The sequence below is a fragment of the Scomber scombrus genome, chromosome 18 (genome assembly GCF_963691925.1).
Source record: "Scomber scombrus chromosome 18, fScoSco1.1, whole genome shotgun sequence".
Classification (NCBI taxonomy): Eukaryota; Metazoa; Chordata; class Actinopteri; order Scombriformes; family Scombridae; genus Scomber; species Scomber scombrus.
The window spans coordinates 4,127,536-4,142,488 of NC_084987.1; the positions used below are offsets into that span (position 1 = coordinate 4,127,536).

General features: G+C 42.2%; 2 protein-coding genes across 2 annotated transcripts in view; one reads left to right on the forward strand and one right to left on the reverse strand.

Moving 5' to 3' along the window:
* The window catches only part of LOC133999458 (small integral membrane protein 36-like), a 370,942-nt gene that overhangs the window by 314,144 nt on the left and 41,845 nt on the right, over nt 1-14,953 (forward strand). The gene's annotated exons all lie outside the window — the stretch shown is intronic.
* Nucleotides 4,305-14,953, reverse strand: part of pctp (phosphatidylcholine transfer protein) — a 14,838-nt gene continuing 4,189 nt past the window's right edge. The window contains 1 exon segment of the mRNA XM_062438448.1: nt 4,305-4,327. Coding sequence (XP_062294432.1) covers nt 4,305-4,327 — 23 coding nt within the window.

A 14,953-nucleotide genomic window follows, 5' to 3' on the forward strand; every position in this document is an offset into this window, starting at 1 on the left:
ACAACGAGACAGTAAAGTGAATCCAGATGTGCTGTTATTATTAATATCTCTGGCTGATGAATGGGAAGGTAAAATTACAGGCGCCAGCCAGGGAGGCCCCGTGTGTTGCCCTGCCACCCAGGCGCTTCCCCGGCTCACCTCCACGGCTCCACGGCTCCGGCAGCAGCAGGCCGAGGGGTGAGACGAGCGTCGAGCCGGTCTCCACGTGGCTTCAGCGTGTCAAACATTAGACAGACAGGCAGACAGGCAGACAGTCACTCACCGGCCGGAGTGGTGGGCAACAGACACATTGACTTCATACCTCACATTCATCTCAGTCGCTGCTCTGCGTCAAGTCAAAAAAATGAAGGAGTGATTTCATACTGACGCCTCAACAAAAATGAAACATCTGGAGGAATCTACTGTATGAAGCTCAATTCTTCACGCCACCAATAATCAATTTATTGACATCTATTGAGCCATTTCTCCTAAATTCAGCTTCTCAAAAATGTGTGATTTTCTCTATTTTATGTTATAATAAGTTTTGGATTGCTGTTCATTAAAAAAGACTATTTAACCTTTGTGTCGTTCTCCCGGGTCAAATTGACCCCGTCTGTTTTGACTGTTCCTTCTTTTCTCCCTCCCTCCTTCTTCTCTCTTTCTTTCCTTCCTCTCTCTTTCTTCCTTTCTGTCCTCCATCCCCCTTTCTTCCCTCTTTCCTCTGTCCTTCTGTCCTTCCCTCCTCCCTTCCTCTTTTCCTTTCCTTCCTTCTTCGTCCCTTCCTTCCATCCTTCTTCCTTTCCTTCCTCTCTTCCTTCTTTCCTTTCCTCCTTTCCTTCCTCCCTCCCTTAATTCCTTCCTTCTTCCTCCCTTCCTTCCATCCTTCTTCCTTTCCTTCCTCTCGTCCTTCTTTCCTTTCCTCCCTTCCGTCCTCCCTCCTTTCCTTCCTCCCTCCCTTAATTCCTTCCTCCATCCCCTTTCTTCCCTCTTTCCTCTGTCCTTCTTTCCTTCCCTCCTCCCTTCCTTCCTCCCTCCTTCCTTTACTTCTTTCTTCCTCCCTTCCTTCCATCCTTCTTCTTTTCTTTCCTCTCTTCCTTCTTTCCTTTCCTTTCCTCCCTTCCTTCCTCCCTACTTTCCTTCCTTCTTCCTCCCTTCCTTCCTTACTCCGTTCCTTCCTCATCCCTTCCATCCATGCTTCCTCCCTCCCTCCCTCCCTCCCTTCCTCCTCCCTTCCTTCCTTCCTTGACTCGAGGACAACAGGAGGGTTAAACCACCAGCTTGAGCTCTGAGAAGAATCATTATTATTAAATGATGAATAAAAACAATGAAAAACAGACGAATCAATAGAAAATAATTCACCATCGCAGCTTTAGATGGAGAAAGTAATCCTCTGAAATTCGAATATGTGTTTATCAAATTAAATAAGGCCTCACACGTCTATGTTTTCCAGACTCTGTGAAGATAAAAACCAACATGTTTGCTTAACAATCAGCTGCTGTTAAACTCCAATGAAGATATGAGGGGAAACCTATAATCACTTTATTTGCCCCGTAAGCTCGTCACACCTCCTCCAATTCACACCTCGAAGTCAGCCTCCTCCGACATGTGACTGCTGAATTCAAACAGACGTGGAGAGAGAGAGAGAGAGAGAGAGAGAGAGAGAGAGAGAGAGAGAGAGAGAGAGAGAGAGAGAGAGAGAGAGAGAGAGAGAGAGACAGACGGGATTTCATATGATTTTTTCTGGGAGCCAGAATAATATTTTTTCCTCTCCTTTTTTTCATCATAAAACGTGACACTCCACTCGGGGGCGGTGGCGTTTCTGCGTCCTGTTATTGAACAGAAGCTCTCGCTGGTTTAAATCAGGAGCGTTCGAAAAGTCTCAAATAGACACATCAGAGCCACGTTTACTTAAAGAATGAGTTAGATTGAGTTTATTTTGGTTTAGAATGGTTGGTAATCATCAGGATCAACAGTGCAAATTGACCCCGTCTGTTTCCTCCCTTCTTCTTTTCCTTTCTCCCTCCCTTCCATCCTTCCTTCCTCCCTCCCTTCCTTCTTCCTCCCTTCCTTCCTCCCTCCTTTCCTCCCTTCCTTCCTCCCTCCCTTCCTTTCTTCTTTCTTCTTTCCCTCCTCCGTTCCTTCCTTCTTCCTCCGTTCCTTCCTTCTCCCTTCCTCCCTTCCTTCCTTCCTCCCTCCTTTCCTTCCTTCTTCCTCCCTCCCTCCCTTCTTCCTCCCTCCCTTCCTCCCTCCTTTCCTCCCTTCCTTCCTCCCTCCTTTCCTCCCTTCCTTCTTCCTCCCTTCCTTTCTTCATTCTTCCTTCCCTCCTCCGTTCCTTCCTTCTTCCTCCCTCCCTTCCTTCTTCCTCCCTCCCTCCCTTCCTTCTTCCTTCCTCCCTTCCTTCTTCCTCCCTTCCTCCCACCTTTCCTTCCTTCTTCCTCCCTCCCTTCCTTCTTCCTCCCTTCCTTCCTCCCTCCTTTCCTCCCTTCCTTCCTCCCTCCCTTCCTTTCTTCATTCTTCCTTCCCTCCTCCGTTCCTTCCTTCTTCCTCCCTCCCTTCCTTCTTCCTCCCTCCTTTCCTTCCTTCTTCCTCCCACCCTTCCTTCCTTCCTTCCTTCCTCCCTCCTCTCCTTCCTTCTTCCTCCCTCCCTTCCTTCTTCTTCCTCCTTCCCTTCCTTCTTCCTAATTTCCTTCCTTCTTCCTCCCTCCCTTCCTTCTTCCTCCCTCCTTTCCTTCCTTCTTCCTCCCACCCTTCCTTCCTTCCTCCCTCCCTCCCTTCCTTCTTCCTACTTTCCTTCCTTCTTCCTCCCTCCTTTCCTTCCTTCTTCCTCCCACCCTTCCTTCCTTCCTTCCTCCCTTATTTTTGTAGAGAGATTTTATTGCATTTGTACGTTAATTCTGCACATTTACATGAGAGAAAACGTCATTACACGGTTCATCATCATCATCATCATCATCATCATCATCACATAGGAAAAATGTGACCGCCTCTCTACTGGCATCACCCTAATGATGATGATGATGATGTCCGAGGCTGACGAGGATCTCTGCTCCGTTTATTTTCCCTCTGAAGTGAAAATTAGCTCCCCCGTAAAGTTGCATCAATTTGCGGTAACGCTGCGAAGCGATGAATCATCAACTCATCGACGGGAAACCGAGCTTAATCATTTGTGTCGTTCTGTAAGCAAAAATTTAAAGCCACATTTCCTGAGTCCATCATCTCGAATGTTCTGCTTTTTCTCTCGTTTTATACGATAATAAAGGATAAGAGTGAAGAGTAAGGGTTTTAGGGGTTAATGATCAGATAAATAAGCCATTTAAAAGACATCAGATAGGGCTCTGGGAAATTAAACCTTTATATATTGTCTTTTATTTTTATATTTAAGAGCTGTTTATTTGTCGGTTTGTTCTTTTTCGTTTGTTTTTATTCTTTATATTTTGCTGTTTTATTATGTATAGTTTGTTTTTCTTATATTCTTATTCTTTATATCCTTAAACTATATGTTGTTATTGTCACTGTATCGTCACTATGTGTCTGTGTAATGCTGCTGCTACACTGTCATTTCCCAGCTTGGGGACAGCTTCTTTCCTGTCTTCTCTTCCTTCACTCCATCCTTCCTTCCTTCCTTCTTTCCATCTGTCTTTCTTTCCTTTTTTCTTAATAATCATTTCCTGTTTTAAGGTGTGACGCTGTGGTTAATGTCTAGTTTACTTGATTAGAATTATGTAAAGATCATGGTTTGGGTTCATATGATCAAAGATATGCAACCTTTGCTGTCATGGCAACAGTGAACACCAAGATTAATTGACATGAGCAAAGTTAAGTCGATTAGAGTTTCTAAATGTCGGTTTTTCAATTATTTTTTGATTAATTGCCCAGCCCTAGTATGTAAAGGGTTAAAGGGTTTGATTGTCACGATTTTTTACATTTAAGACTACACGGTTAACCGATTAATAACATACAACAATATGATTATCATCAGTAATAGATAAAGAAAAATAATGTCAAGAGCAGCTGAAAAAGTCCTGAGTCCAACATCTCAAATGTTCTGCTTTTTCTCTCGCTTTATACGATAATAAAGGACAAGAATAAAGAATAAGGATTTTAGGGGTTAATGATCAGACAAATAAGCCATTTAAAAACACATCAAATTGGGCTCTAGGACATTTTAAAGGGTTTGATTGTCACTATTTTACATTTATGACTATTTGGACAGAATCATCAGTATTTGATAAAGAAAAAAAGTGTCAAGAGCAGCTGAAAAAAGTCCTGAAAGAGAAATAATAATCAATGTTTCTGTCTGATGGAGGATGGAGGAGAAGCAGGGTTTAGGAACGAGGGGTGGTGGGAACTGAGAAAAAAAAAGAAAAAGAAAAAAAAAGCATAAATCCACTAGGGGAGTTGGAGCCTGGCTGGCCGCAGGGGCTGTTGTTTTAACCGTCAGACGCATGGCTGCAGGGAGGGAGGGGGTGGTGCAGAGGTTGTAGGTGGGATTTGGAGGGGAAGAGGTGGTGGTGGTGGTGGAGGTAGTAGAGGGGGTGAAGGGGGGGGGGGGCGTCCCTCTCGGGTTGCTGCTGTCCCCAAGCAAGTCCTATGGGAGCGCCCCCCCCCCCCCCCCCCCCCCCCCCCCCCCCTCCCCTCCCCTCTAGCCAGTCTCTCTGTCGCTGTCTGCCTCCACCACCACCACCACCACCACCACCACCAGCATGGGGCCCCCCCCCCCCAACCATCCCTCCACATGACAGCCCCAGAAGACAACCTCATGCTGGCTTTACTCACCCTCCCTTTGTGCATTTGCAACACAGGGATACCAGACAAATTATGCTTAATGACCGGCGGTGGTTGCCAGAGAAGAGGAGTGGCTGCTTTGTTGCTTGTGCCAAGTGTGTAAATGTTTCGGGGCGCAAATCTTATACAGAGTCCCACCGAGAAGATGCTGGAATAAAACAAGCCGGACCAGGTTTGGGTCTTACTCCAGAGGTTGTTACTTCTGAAATGAAGCCTGTTGAGTTTTTTTCTTTTTTCGGATCAGCTAACCAACAACTGTCCCCAGAGTCAGCTTCAAAATGAAGAACATCCTGTCTGCTTGATGTTTTCAGCTCAGTTACTATTATTATTATTATTATTATAAAGCATTAAATCTAGCTTAAATATAGAGAGAGATGAAGTGAACATGCAGGTTTATCACTGATGAGAAACTGCAGGATATAAATAATAAAGACAAGTCTCTTTATAAAATGCACATAAAACAAATGCAGCTTGTAATATTTGTAAACTTCTCCCTTAGTTCACTTTTACATGATGCATGATAAAAAGGTTCAAAACATGTTAATAAAACATGAAATGAGGAGTCAAAATAAGTTGACAACTATTTCGAAAATCAATCATTTAGGTCTTTTTTTCATTCTCTGATTCCAGGTTTTCCAAAACGAGTATTAGCTGCTTTTATCTTATATTATTATTATTATTTTAACTATATAATAATAATAATCGATCAATAAAGGAATCAATCAGAAGGATATTTATACTATAGAGTGCATTAAAGGGTAATGAAATATCTCTATAAAGTTTAGTATTGGCTGTAAAACTACAATTTGTTGTCTATGACCAGAAAATTGAAGTCTGCTTATGATTAAATGTTTTTTATATGTATCCACTTTCTCTTTGATCCATTTGTTGGCACGGCAACTGGGCAACATCGGCCAGTAAAATCACTGGTGTGCAGAAAAATGGAGATATGGACGGACCAACATTCATCCACGTTGTTGGTTTTCATGAGATGATATATATTAACAATAATTAAGAATATAGACAATCACTTTCTTTATTTAAGAGGAATTTGACTTCCTGCGTTCCCATCAGAGATACACATCTCCAAAAATGATGCGTAACCATGGCAACATTTAGTTTTATCTACACGGTCGCCCATAAAGTTGGAATAATTTAGTTTCCTCTTTTTATTTTCTATTTATAAACATCAGTAATCACCTTTGATCAGGTTTAATGAGATTAATCAATACAATTATGAGAATATTTAAACTTTATCTATAAAGAATAAATCACATTGTCACAATCATTTCATGGAAAAAGGTAAAAAAATATTTTATTCCAACTTTATTGGCGACCGTGTATGTGAAATAAACACTTAATTTGAATATATTATACATCAAAATACTACATTTATATAAATATCTTTATTTTATTGTTATTTGTTATATTTTTAATGTATTTTGCATTGCATGTGTAGACTAATTGCACTTATTTGACTCTTCTTTTATTGTGTTTTTTATTGTTTTTATGCTAGTTTGCTGCAAATAAAGTTTAATTTCTAGACTTCATGCTTAGAAAAACCCTGCAGACGCTTCGCTGCGGAGCAAACCGCGGAGCTTCAACCCTCTGATTTATCTAAAGAGGAGTTGAATTGCAAAGCGACCCCTTTAAAAAACAGGAAAATGTTAATTGATTTCTAATCAATGTAACTGAGCTGTGTGGGGGAAGGCGAATAGTAGTAAAAGCTTAGATTTCCTCTAATTCTACAGAGCTTGAAAAATGAGGAGTGGCGAAGAGAGGAGACTTTTAAAAAAAAAGCTGGAGTCAGTCTGATTGCTCCCCAGGGAGACATTTCCACCCCAGTGTCCCACAAATGACATGTTTGTATGTAACATAATCTGCTTTCTTTAAGAGGTGACGCTTTAGTGTGAGACACATTCCTCCCAAGGGCCCTACAGTCAAACTCTGAAAATGTGTTGGTGGTTTTCGACTTCATCTTTCTTTTGTCAAACATAAAAAAATACTAGTGAGAGATCCTTACCTGCTCAGGTGTCTAATTAAGCTTGATTTATACGCTGTGCTGATTCCCAGAATGCCCGGAGAGCCTGCGAGGGGATAAAAAAGTCACTTAGCGTTACATTCATCTGTACGAGCCCGCGTGCAGAATGTGAACAATCAGACCTTTAACCCTCCTGTTGTCCTCCCGGGTCAAATTGACCCCGTCTGTTTTGACTGTTCCTTCTTTCCTCCCTTTCTTCCTTCCTTTATTTCTTTACTCCCTTCCTTCCTTCCTTCCTTACTTCCTTCCTTTCTTTCCTCCCTTCCTCCTTCCTCCATCTGTCCTTCCTCCCTCCCTCCCTCCTTCTCTCTTTCTTTCCTACCCCTACCTTCCTCCCTTCCATCTTTCCTCTGTCCTTCTTTCCTCCCTTCCTCCCTTCCTCCCTTCCTTCATTTCTCCCTCCCTCCCTCCTTCCTCCCTACTTTCATTCCTTCCTTCCCTCCTTTCCTTCCTTATTCCTTCCTTCCTTCCCTCCTTTCCTTCCTTATTCCTTCCTTCCTTTCTCCTTCCCTCCCTCCTTCCTCCCTTCCTTCCTTCCTTTCTTCCTACCTTCTTCCCCCCTTCCTTCCTTCCTTCCTTCCTTCCTCCCTCCTTACTTCCTTCCTTTCTTTCCTCCCTTCCTTCCTTCCATCTGTCCTTCCTCCCTCCCTCCCTCCTTCTCTCTTCTTTCATACCCCCTACCTTCCTCCTTCCTTCTTTCCTCTGTCCTTCTTTCCTTCCTCCCTTCCTCTTTTCCTTTCTCTCCCTCCCTCCCTCCTTCCTCCCTACTTTTATTCCTTCCTTCCCTTCTTTCCTTCCTTATTCCTTCCTTCCTTCCCTCCTTTCCTTCCTTCCCTCCTTTCCTTCCTTATTCCTTTCTCCTTCCCTCCCTCCTTCCTCCCTCCCTTCCTTCCTTCCTTCCCTCCTTTCCTTCCTTCCTTTCTTCCTACCTTATTCCCCCCTTCCTTCCTTCCTTCCTTCCTCCCTTCCTCCCTTGACTCGAGGACAACAGGAGGGTTAAGCTTACACACATCCACCAGGGGAACAAATTAACTCTTCTCAAAGGGGAATCTGATCTTTTTTTTTGTTGTTTTTTTTTTAAAAAGAGGAGATTCTTGTGGCAAATTTATTGGACTATGAAATCAAACATCTGTGTTGCACACAAAGCAAATTAACAAGCAATTTGTACCATTTCAGATCTGTTTTAGTTTAAATTAGACCGTCACATAAACACAGAAACAAAAAAAAAGACATTTTCCACGGCTTCGGCTTCGGCTCTCTGCGTGTTGTTTGTTTTCTGAAGCATTTTTCTCACGCAGAGAAGAGCAATGTAAAGACTTCCTACAAAGACAGCCAACATGGCACCTATGGAGAGCCGCCACACAGCAGACAGCAGCTGCATGCATGGACTCTATTTGACATCAATAAAAAAAATAATAATAAAGTGATGACAACAAAGTATTTAGATCATAGCCGAGCTGCAAAGCAAGCGGACTCCTTTATTGAGAAGATGCAGATGCGGACTCTGCAACTCATTGTTTCCTCAAAGCTGTGTGTGTGCGTGTGTGTGTGTGTGTGTGTGTGTGTGTGTGTGTGTGTGTGTGTGTGTGTGTGTGTGTGTGTGTGTGTGTGTGTGTGTGTGTGTGTGTGTGTGTGTGTGTGTGTGTGTGTGTGTGTGTGTGTGTGTGTGCTGTAGAGGAAGACAATGAACGATGATGAGAGGAATAAATGCCAGAAGAAGAGTCGTTAGAGGTTTTATAAATGTTTTAATTTTAATGGAGCACAAAACAAACATTTAATTATGTTTTTAAGGCCTTTTTATGGCGATTTAATCATAGTGGGAAAAGTATGCTGTTACTTATACAGCAGCCATGATCCTATCCAATAACAGCTTAAAATCTTCAAAAAGAAATCTGCTAAAACTGAATGTGAATTATTGCATATCTGCTCCTGTTAATGTGACTATTAGGAGCTGATTCATTAAGATGAGACAGTTTTGCAGCCAATTCTCCAAATCTGGTGTCGTTAAATCTTTGCAGGAGAAGAAGAAGAGACAGTGAGATGAAGTCATTTAAAAAGCTCAAACGATGGAGAAATGTGTGCAAAACATGTTTGTTTCATGTATTAATCTGAAGAACCTTAAAGTCTCCTCATCACTCCACACATATCTGATGATTTATTTCATTTTGCAGCTTTTTTTCTTCAATTTTGCAGCTTTTTTCTTCAATTTTGCAGCTTTTTTTCTTCAATTTTGCAGCTTTTTTTCTTCAATTTTGCAGCTTTTTTTCTTCAATTTTGCAGCTTTTTTTAATGCATAAAGTGCAGTGTTACATAGCTATTAATCATTGTTACTCCTCCTTTAAACATGCATATCTTTCAGGCTTACTTTGTAACTGTTGATTCATCTTTTTCAGTCTATAAAATATCAAAATATAGTGAAAAATACATGAAAATACAAAAATATTGAATTTACAGTGAAGAATTTGAGTTTGAAGAATGACAGCAATGAATGAATTATCCAAATTGTCAATCAGCTGATCAATTAATCAACTTACTATTTCCGGGAAACTGTGCTACTGAGATTTTTTTGCCTTCTTTGGCCCCTTCGGAGCATTTTCAAATCTGCTGCAGATAAAATGTTTGTTCTTTTTTTTTGGGGAGGGGGGGAAATCTATCCTGATAGATGATCTGCCATGTTGTGATGTGGCAATTTGGCGTGGAACGGAGCACTGTCACCGAGGTCCAGTGATCAAAGGAGCCGCGGGGGTCAGCAGGACACTTCACAGTCTTCACACCCAGAACGACTGCAGATTTTTCCATCTCATCCTCGCCACGTGAACTCTGGAGGTCGGACTTTTTTTGGGCTGCGGACGAACTAATTTGTTACATTTGGTAAATTTCTCTTTCCAGTTTTGATGCTTTATGGATATTTCAGAGGTGTTTAGTTCATCACTTCATTGAGATTACTTGGTATTTTAACCCTTTACGTACTGTTCAGGGTCTAATTTGACCCAGTTTTTACATTTAAGAGAAGGAAACACACCTTTAAAACTTTTATTATATCCAGAATTTTGATGATTTTGACTTTTATGACCTAGAATATGCAAAAAAAGGAAATATTTTGAGCAGGGTTTGATTCACATTTATCAAAAAAAGTCAAAAATTAACATTCAAAACTATTATTTATTCACATTTAATAGAATAAATTGAAATCATTATGTTCTCCTTTGTTATGCAATGTAAGTGTGTGATTGTAAATGTATAAAAAAAATTAGGAATAAACTATCTGAAAAGCATCATTAAGAATTATTAATCACCTATTTATTAATGACTGATGAGGTGATTCGTGAATGATTTATGTTTCAGAAATGATCTATAGAGGCTAATTATGAGGGGAAATAGTGTTGATAAGGTTTCAGTATCATTTAATTAAGACTATTAATGGCTCAGGTTAGAAGTTGGGGAGATGACATCACTGTTGGGTTATATCAGCTCTTTAAAAGTACAGATTATTCCTTTTTATTGTGTTTGTTTTAAGTTATTTTTTTTAAAGGAGGTTTAAGTGTCCGTCATTGACCTGGTAGAAGGAGGGAGTCCAGTAGCCCCGTCAGATACCACCTCTCCTTTTAGGGGGATCAAAGAAATTCTCCGCCAGCATGGGAGCTTGTTTGACTGTGAAAACTCAACGTTGGGATTCACTGTGAGATAGAGACAGAGAGAGAGAGGGAGGAGGAGGGGAGGAGGGAGGGGAGAGAGGGGGGGATCAGTGGCTGGGCCTGGCTGCGGAGGGGAAGGGGGGGGGGGGGGGTTGAAAGCAAACAGCCTTCTGCCAGTGTGATATATGTTTAAACCCCACTGGGTGCAAAGCAGAGAGACACCCAGCTTAAGATCTTTACCTCGTCTCATCCAACCAGGACGGTCGACTCAAGCTGGTGCTTTATTAAAGAAAAACACAACTCGTGCTTTAAATGCTCATATGAAGGCAAAGATGAGAGTGTTATCTTCACAAATCTGTGCAATTTCATAAAGGAAAAGTTGTTGTTTTCTTTATTCTTGCATGCAAATATAAGCACATGCAACTTCTGTATCCATGAAACTAATATGAGACTGTGGATCAATAAAAAAAAATCACTTTTTCCAGGCGACTAGCAACGCATTCCTCACCATTTTTTTTTTTGAAAGGGTTAAATTATAAACTTGTGCTGAGAGGCTTTTATTGCAAAGAATGAACAAGTAATACCTCTAGAAAAGTATTTTTAAAGGAGAGGGGGGGGGGGGGGAGGGGGGGGTTATGTGCTCGCCGAGGCTAAAAGGGAATATCATTGAGATGCCTGTGGTTGTGGGATAGAAGCAGGGGCGACACACAGAGAGAAAATCCTCTATCACAACATATGTCATTTTAAATAATCGCAATATCATCATAACATATATCTCAGCACAGGTAATATATCAGGAAATCAGATGGTTAGGGTTAGTGGATGAAATAACCAGATGGAAATACCTGTGTTTTTTCTAATCTAGGGAATTATAGACACTTAACAAATCAAGAGACTCACAATAGACCACAGATATGTTTAAAAAAGGAGAGTTAAACATGCTATAAATGCTATTAACCTTCATGTCGTCCTCCCGGTCTAATTGACCCCGTCTGTTTTGACTGTTCCTTCCTTCCTTTCGTCTGTCCTTCCTCCCTCCCTCCTTCTCTCTTTCTTTCCTCCTTTTCTTCTTTCCTCCTCCTTACCTTCCCCCCTTCCTTCTTTCCTTCCCCCCTTCCTTCATTCCTTCCTTCTTTCCCTTCCTTCTGCCCTTCCTTCCTTCCTTTCTTCTTTCGTTCTTCCTCCCTCCCTCCCTCCTTTCCTTCCTTCCTTCCTTCCTTCCATCTTCCCCCCTTCCTTCATTCCTTCCTTCTTTCCTTCCTTCCTTCCTTCCTTCCTTCCTTCCTCCCTCCTTTCCTTCCTTCCTTCTTTATTTTCCTTCCTTCCTTCCTTCCTTCCTTCCTTCCTTCCTTCCTTCCTTCCTTCCTTCCTTCCTTCCTTCCTTCCTTCCTTCTTCATTCTTTCCCTTCCTTCCTTCCTTCCTTCCTTCCTTCCTTCCTTCTTCCTCCCTCCTTTCCTTCCTCCTTCCTCCCTTCCTTCCTTGACTCGAGGACAACAGGAGGGTTAAAACAATCTTATAGGAGGCAAATTAATATCATATCACTACACCAGTCTTATTGTCGGACCCAATATAGGATGTTAAGGTGTTTTATCTGCTTATATTAGCTTTTCATGGTGTCATTACTGAGAAATTTACATTAAAAAAAGTCTCATTTAGATGTAAAAACAGGAAAAAAGCTCAATTTCTCCAGTTATTTACTTCACAAACCTTCCCTTCCTTCTGTCCTTCTTTCCTTCCTTCCTTCCTTCCTTCCTTCCTACCTTCCTTCCTTCCTCCTTCCTTCATTTCCTTTCCTTCCTTCATTTCCTTCCTTCCTTCTGTCCTCCTTTCATTTCCTTCCTTCCTTCCCTCCTTTCCTTCCTCCCTTCCTTCCACCCTTCTTCCCTCCTACCTTCCTTCCTCCCTCCTTTCCTTCCTTTCTTCCTCCCTCCTTTCCTTCCTTCTTCCTCCCTTCCACCCTTCCTTCCTTCTTCCTCCCTTTCACCCTTCCTTCCTTCTTCCTTCCTCCTTTCCTTCCTTCTTCCACCCTTCCTTCCTTCCTTATTCCTCCCTCCCTCCCTCCCTCCCTTCCTTCCACCCTTCTTCCCTCCTACCTTCCTTCCTCCCTCCTTTCCTTCCTTTCTTCCTCCCTCCTTTCCTTCCTTCTTCCTCCCTTCCACCCTTCCTTCCTTCTTCCTCCCTTTCACCCTTCCTTCCTTCTTCCTTCCTCCTTTCCTTCCTTCTTCCACCCTTCCTTCCTTCCTTATTCCTCCCTCCCTCCCTTCCTCCCTTCCTTCCTTGACTCCAGGACAACAGGAGGGTTAAGATAAAAGATTGTAATACTTGAAAAAACTCAAAAAACTCTCAATAATTGACTAAATATTCTTTATTCATAGACTTTGATATTCCTCCTTCAGACTTTAGCTTCAACTAAATGTTGTAAGTAGTTGTTTCTTATACTTTATCTATAGTATATATAGTTATTTATTGATTAAATGTATGTAAGGCAACTAAAAAACAGCCTCAAACATCTCTCTGATGAAGTTCACACCAGTCTGCACTTCACTGTTTTCACTCTCTCAAAGATCAGAAATCGTAGACTCGTGCTTACATTAAGATGAAAGGCCTGTGGAAGTTTTGGGTGAATGTATAATATGTATGAATTTAAGAGCTGGCATGACGAATCAGTGAGGATATATTTCATCTGATTATATATATGACTTTTACTGAGAAATTGGCATGATGAAACTACTGTCGGACAGAATAAAAAGGATCATTTAGATAAAACTCTTCTAGAAATCACATCACAGGATAAACAGCTACAGACTATTATGTGGAAATAAGTAAACAAATTATTATTAGACAGGAAAAATAAAGAGAAAAGGACTTTTTATTCAAACTCGTGTGGAAGTTTTGTTTTAACCCTCCTCTTGTCCTCGAGTCAAGGAAGGGAGGGAGGAAGGAAGGAGGAAGGAGAAGAGGGAGGAAAGAAAGGAGGGAGGAAAGGAGGAAGGAAGGGAGGAAAGGAGGAAGGAAGGAAGAAGGAAGGAAATGAGGGAGGAAGGAGGGGAAGAAGGAAGGATGAAGGAAGGAAAGGAGGGAGGAGGGAAGGAAGAATGAAGGAAAGGAGAGAGGAAGGAGGGAAAGAAGGAAGGAAGAGGGAAGGAAAGGAGGGAGGAAGGGAGGAAATGAAGAAGGAAGGAAGGAAGGAAGGAAGGAAGGAAAGGAGGGAGGAAGGAAGAAGGAAAGAATGAGGGAGGAAGGAAGGAAGGAAAGCAGGGAGGAAGGAAGGAAGGAAGGAAGGAAGGAAGGAAGGAAGGAAGGAAGGAAGGAAGGAGGGAGGAAGCAGGGATGGAAGAAGGAAGGAAAAAAGGAAGGAGGGAGGGAGGAAGGGAGGAGGAAGGAAGGAAGGAAGAAGGAATGAAATGAGGGAGGAAGGAAGGAAGAAGGAAGGAAAGGAGGGAGGAAGGAGGGAGGAAAGAAGGAACAGTGAAAACAGACGGGGCTCATCTCATTATACCAACTACTGAAACTACTTTTTCTAGATGGAATAAAAGCCTCATTTAAGCTGTCAACCAGAACTTCACATCGCTATACATCGATGCAATTTTAATGCCCTTTACTCAATCAGTGCAAAAAAAGAAAAAAAAAAGACGACGAGGAAGAGAGAGGAAGAAACCGGAGAGTTTAAATGGACTGGAACGATGATGATGCGTCTGTATGATAGATACCACATCCAATCACCACCATCGGCTCCATCTGTTTTTACATTCGGCCCCGACGTCGCTCTGATGCATTAACCCTCCTGTCGTCCTCCCGGGTCAAATTGACCACGTCTCTTTTGACTGTTCCTTCCTTCCTTCTGTCCTCCTTTCCTTTCTTCCTTCCTTCCTTCCTTTCCTTCCTCCCTTCCTTCTGTCCTTCTTTCCTCCCTCACTACTTCCTTCCTTTTCTCCCTCCCTCCTTCTCTCTTTCTTTACTCCCACCTTCCTTCTTTCCTCCCTCTCTCCCTCCTTTCCTTCCTTCTTCCCTCCTTTCCTTCCTTCCTTCCTCCCTCCCTCCTTTCCTTCCTTCTTTCCTTCCTTCTTCCTTCTTTCCTTCCTTCCTCCCTTTCACCCTTCCTTCCTTCTGTCCTCCTTTCCTTTCTTCCTTCCTTCCTTCCTTTCCTTCCTCCCTTCCTTCCGTCCTTCTTTCCTCCCTCACTACTTCCTTCCTTTTCTCCCTCCCTCCTTCTCTCTTTCTTTACTCCCACCTTCCTTCTTTCCTCCCTCCCTCCCTCCTACCTTCTTTCCTCCCTCCTACCTTCCTTCTTCCCTCCTTTCCTTCCTTCCTTCCTCCCTCCTTTCCTTCCTTATTTCCTCCTTTCCTTCCTTCCTTCCTTCCTTCTTCCTCCCTTCCACCCTTCCTTCCTTCTTCCTCCCTTCCTTCCTTCGAGGACAACAGGAGGGTTAAGATAAAAGATTGTAATACTTGAAAAAACTCCAAACTCTCAATAATTGACTAAATATTCTATATTCATAGGCTTTGATATTC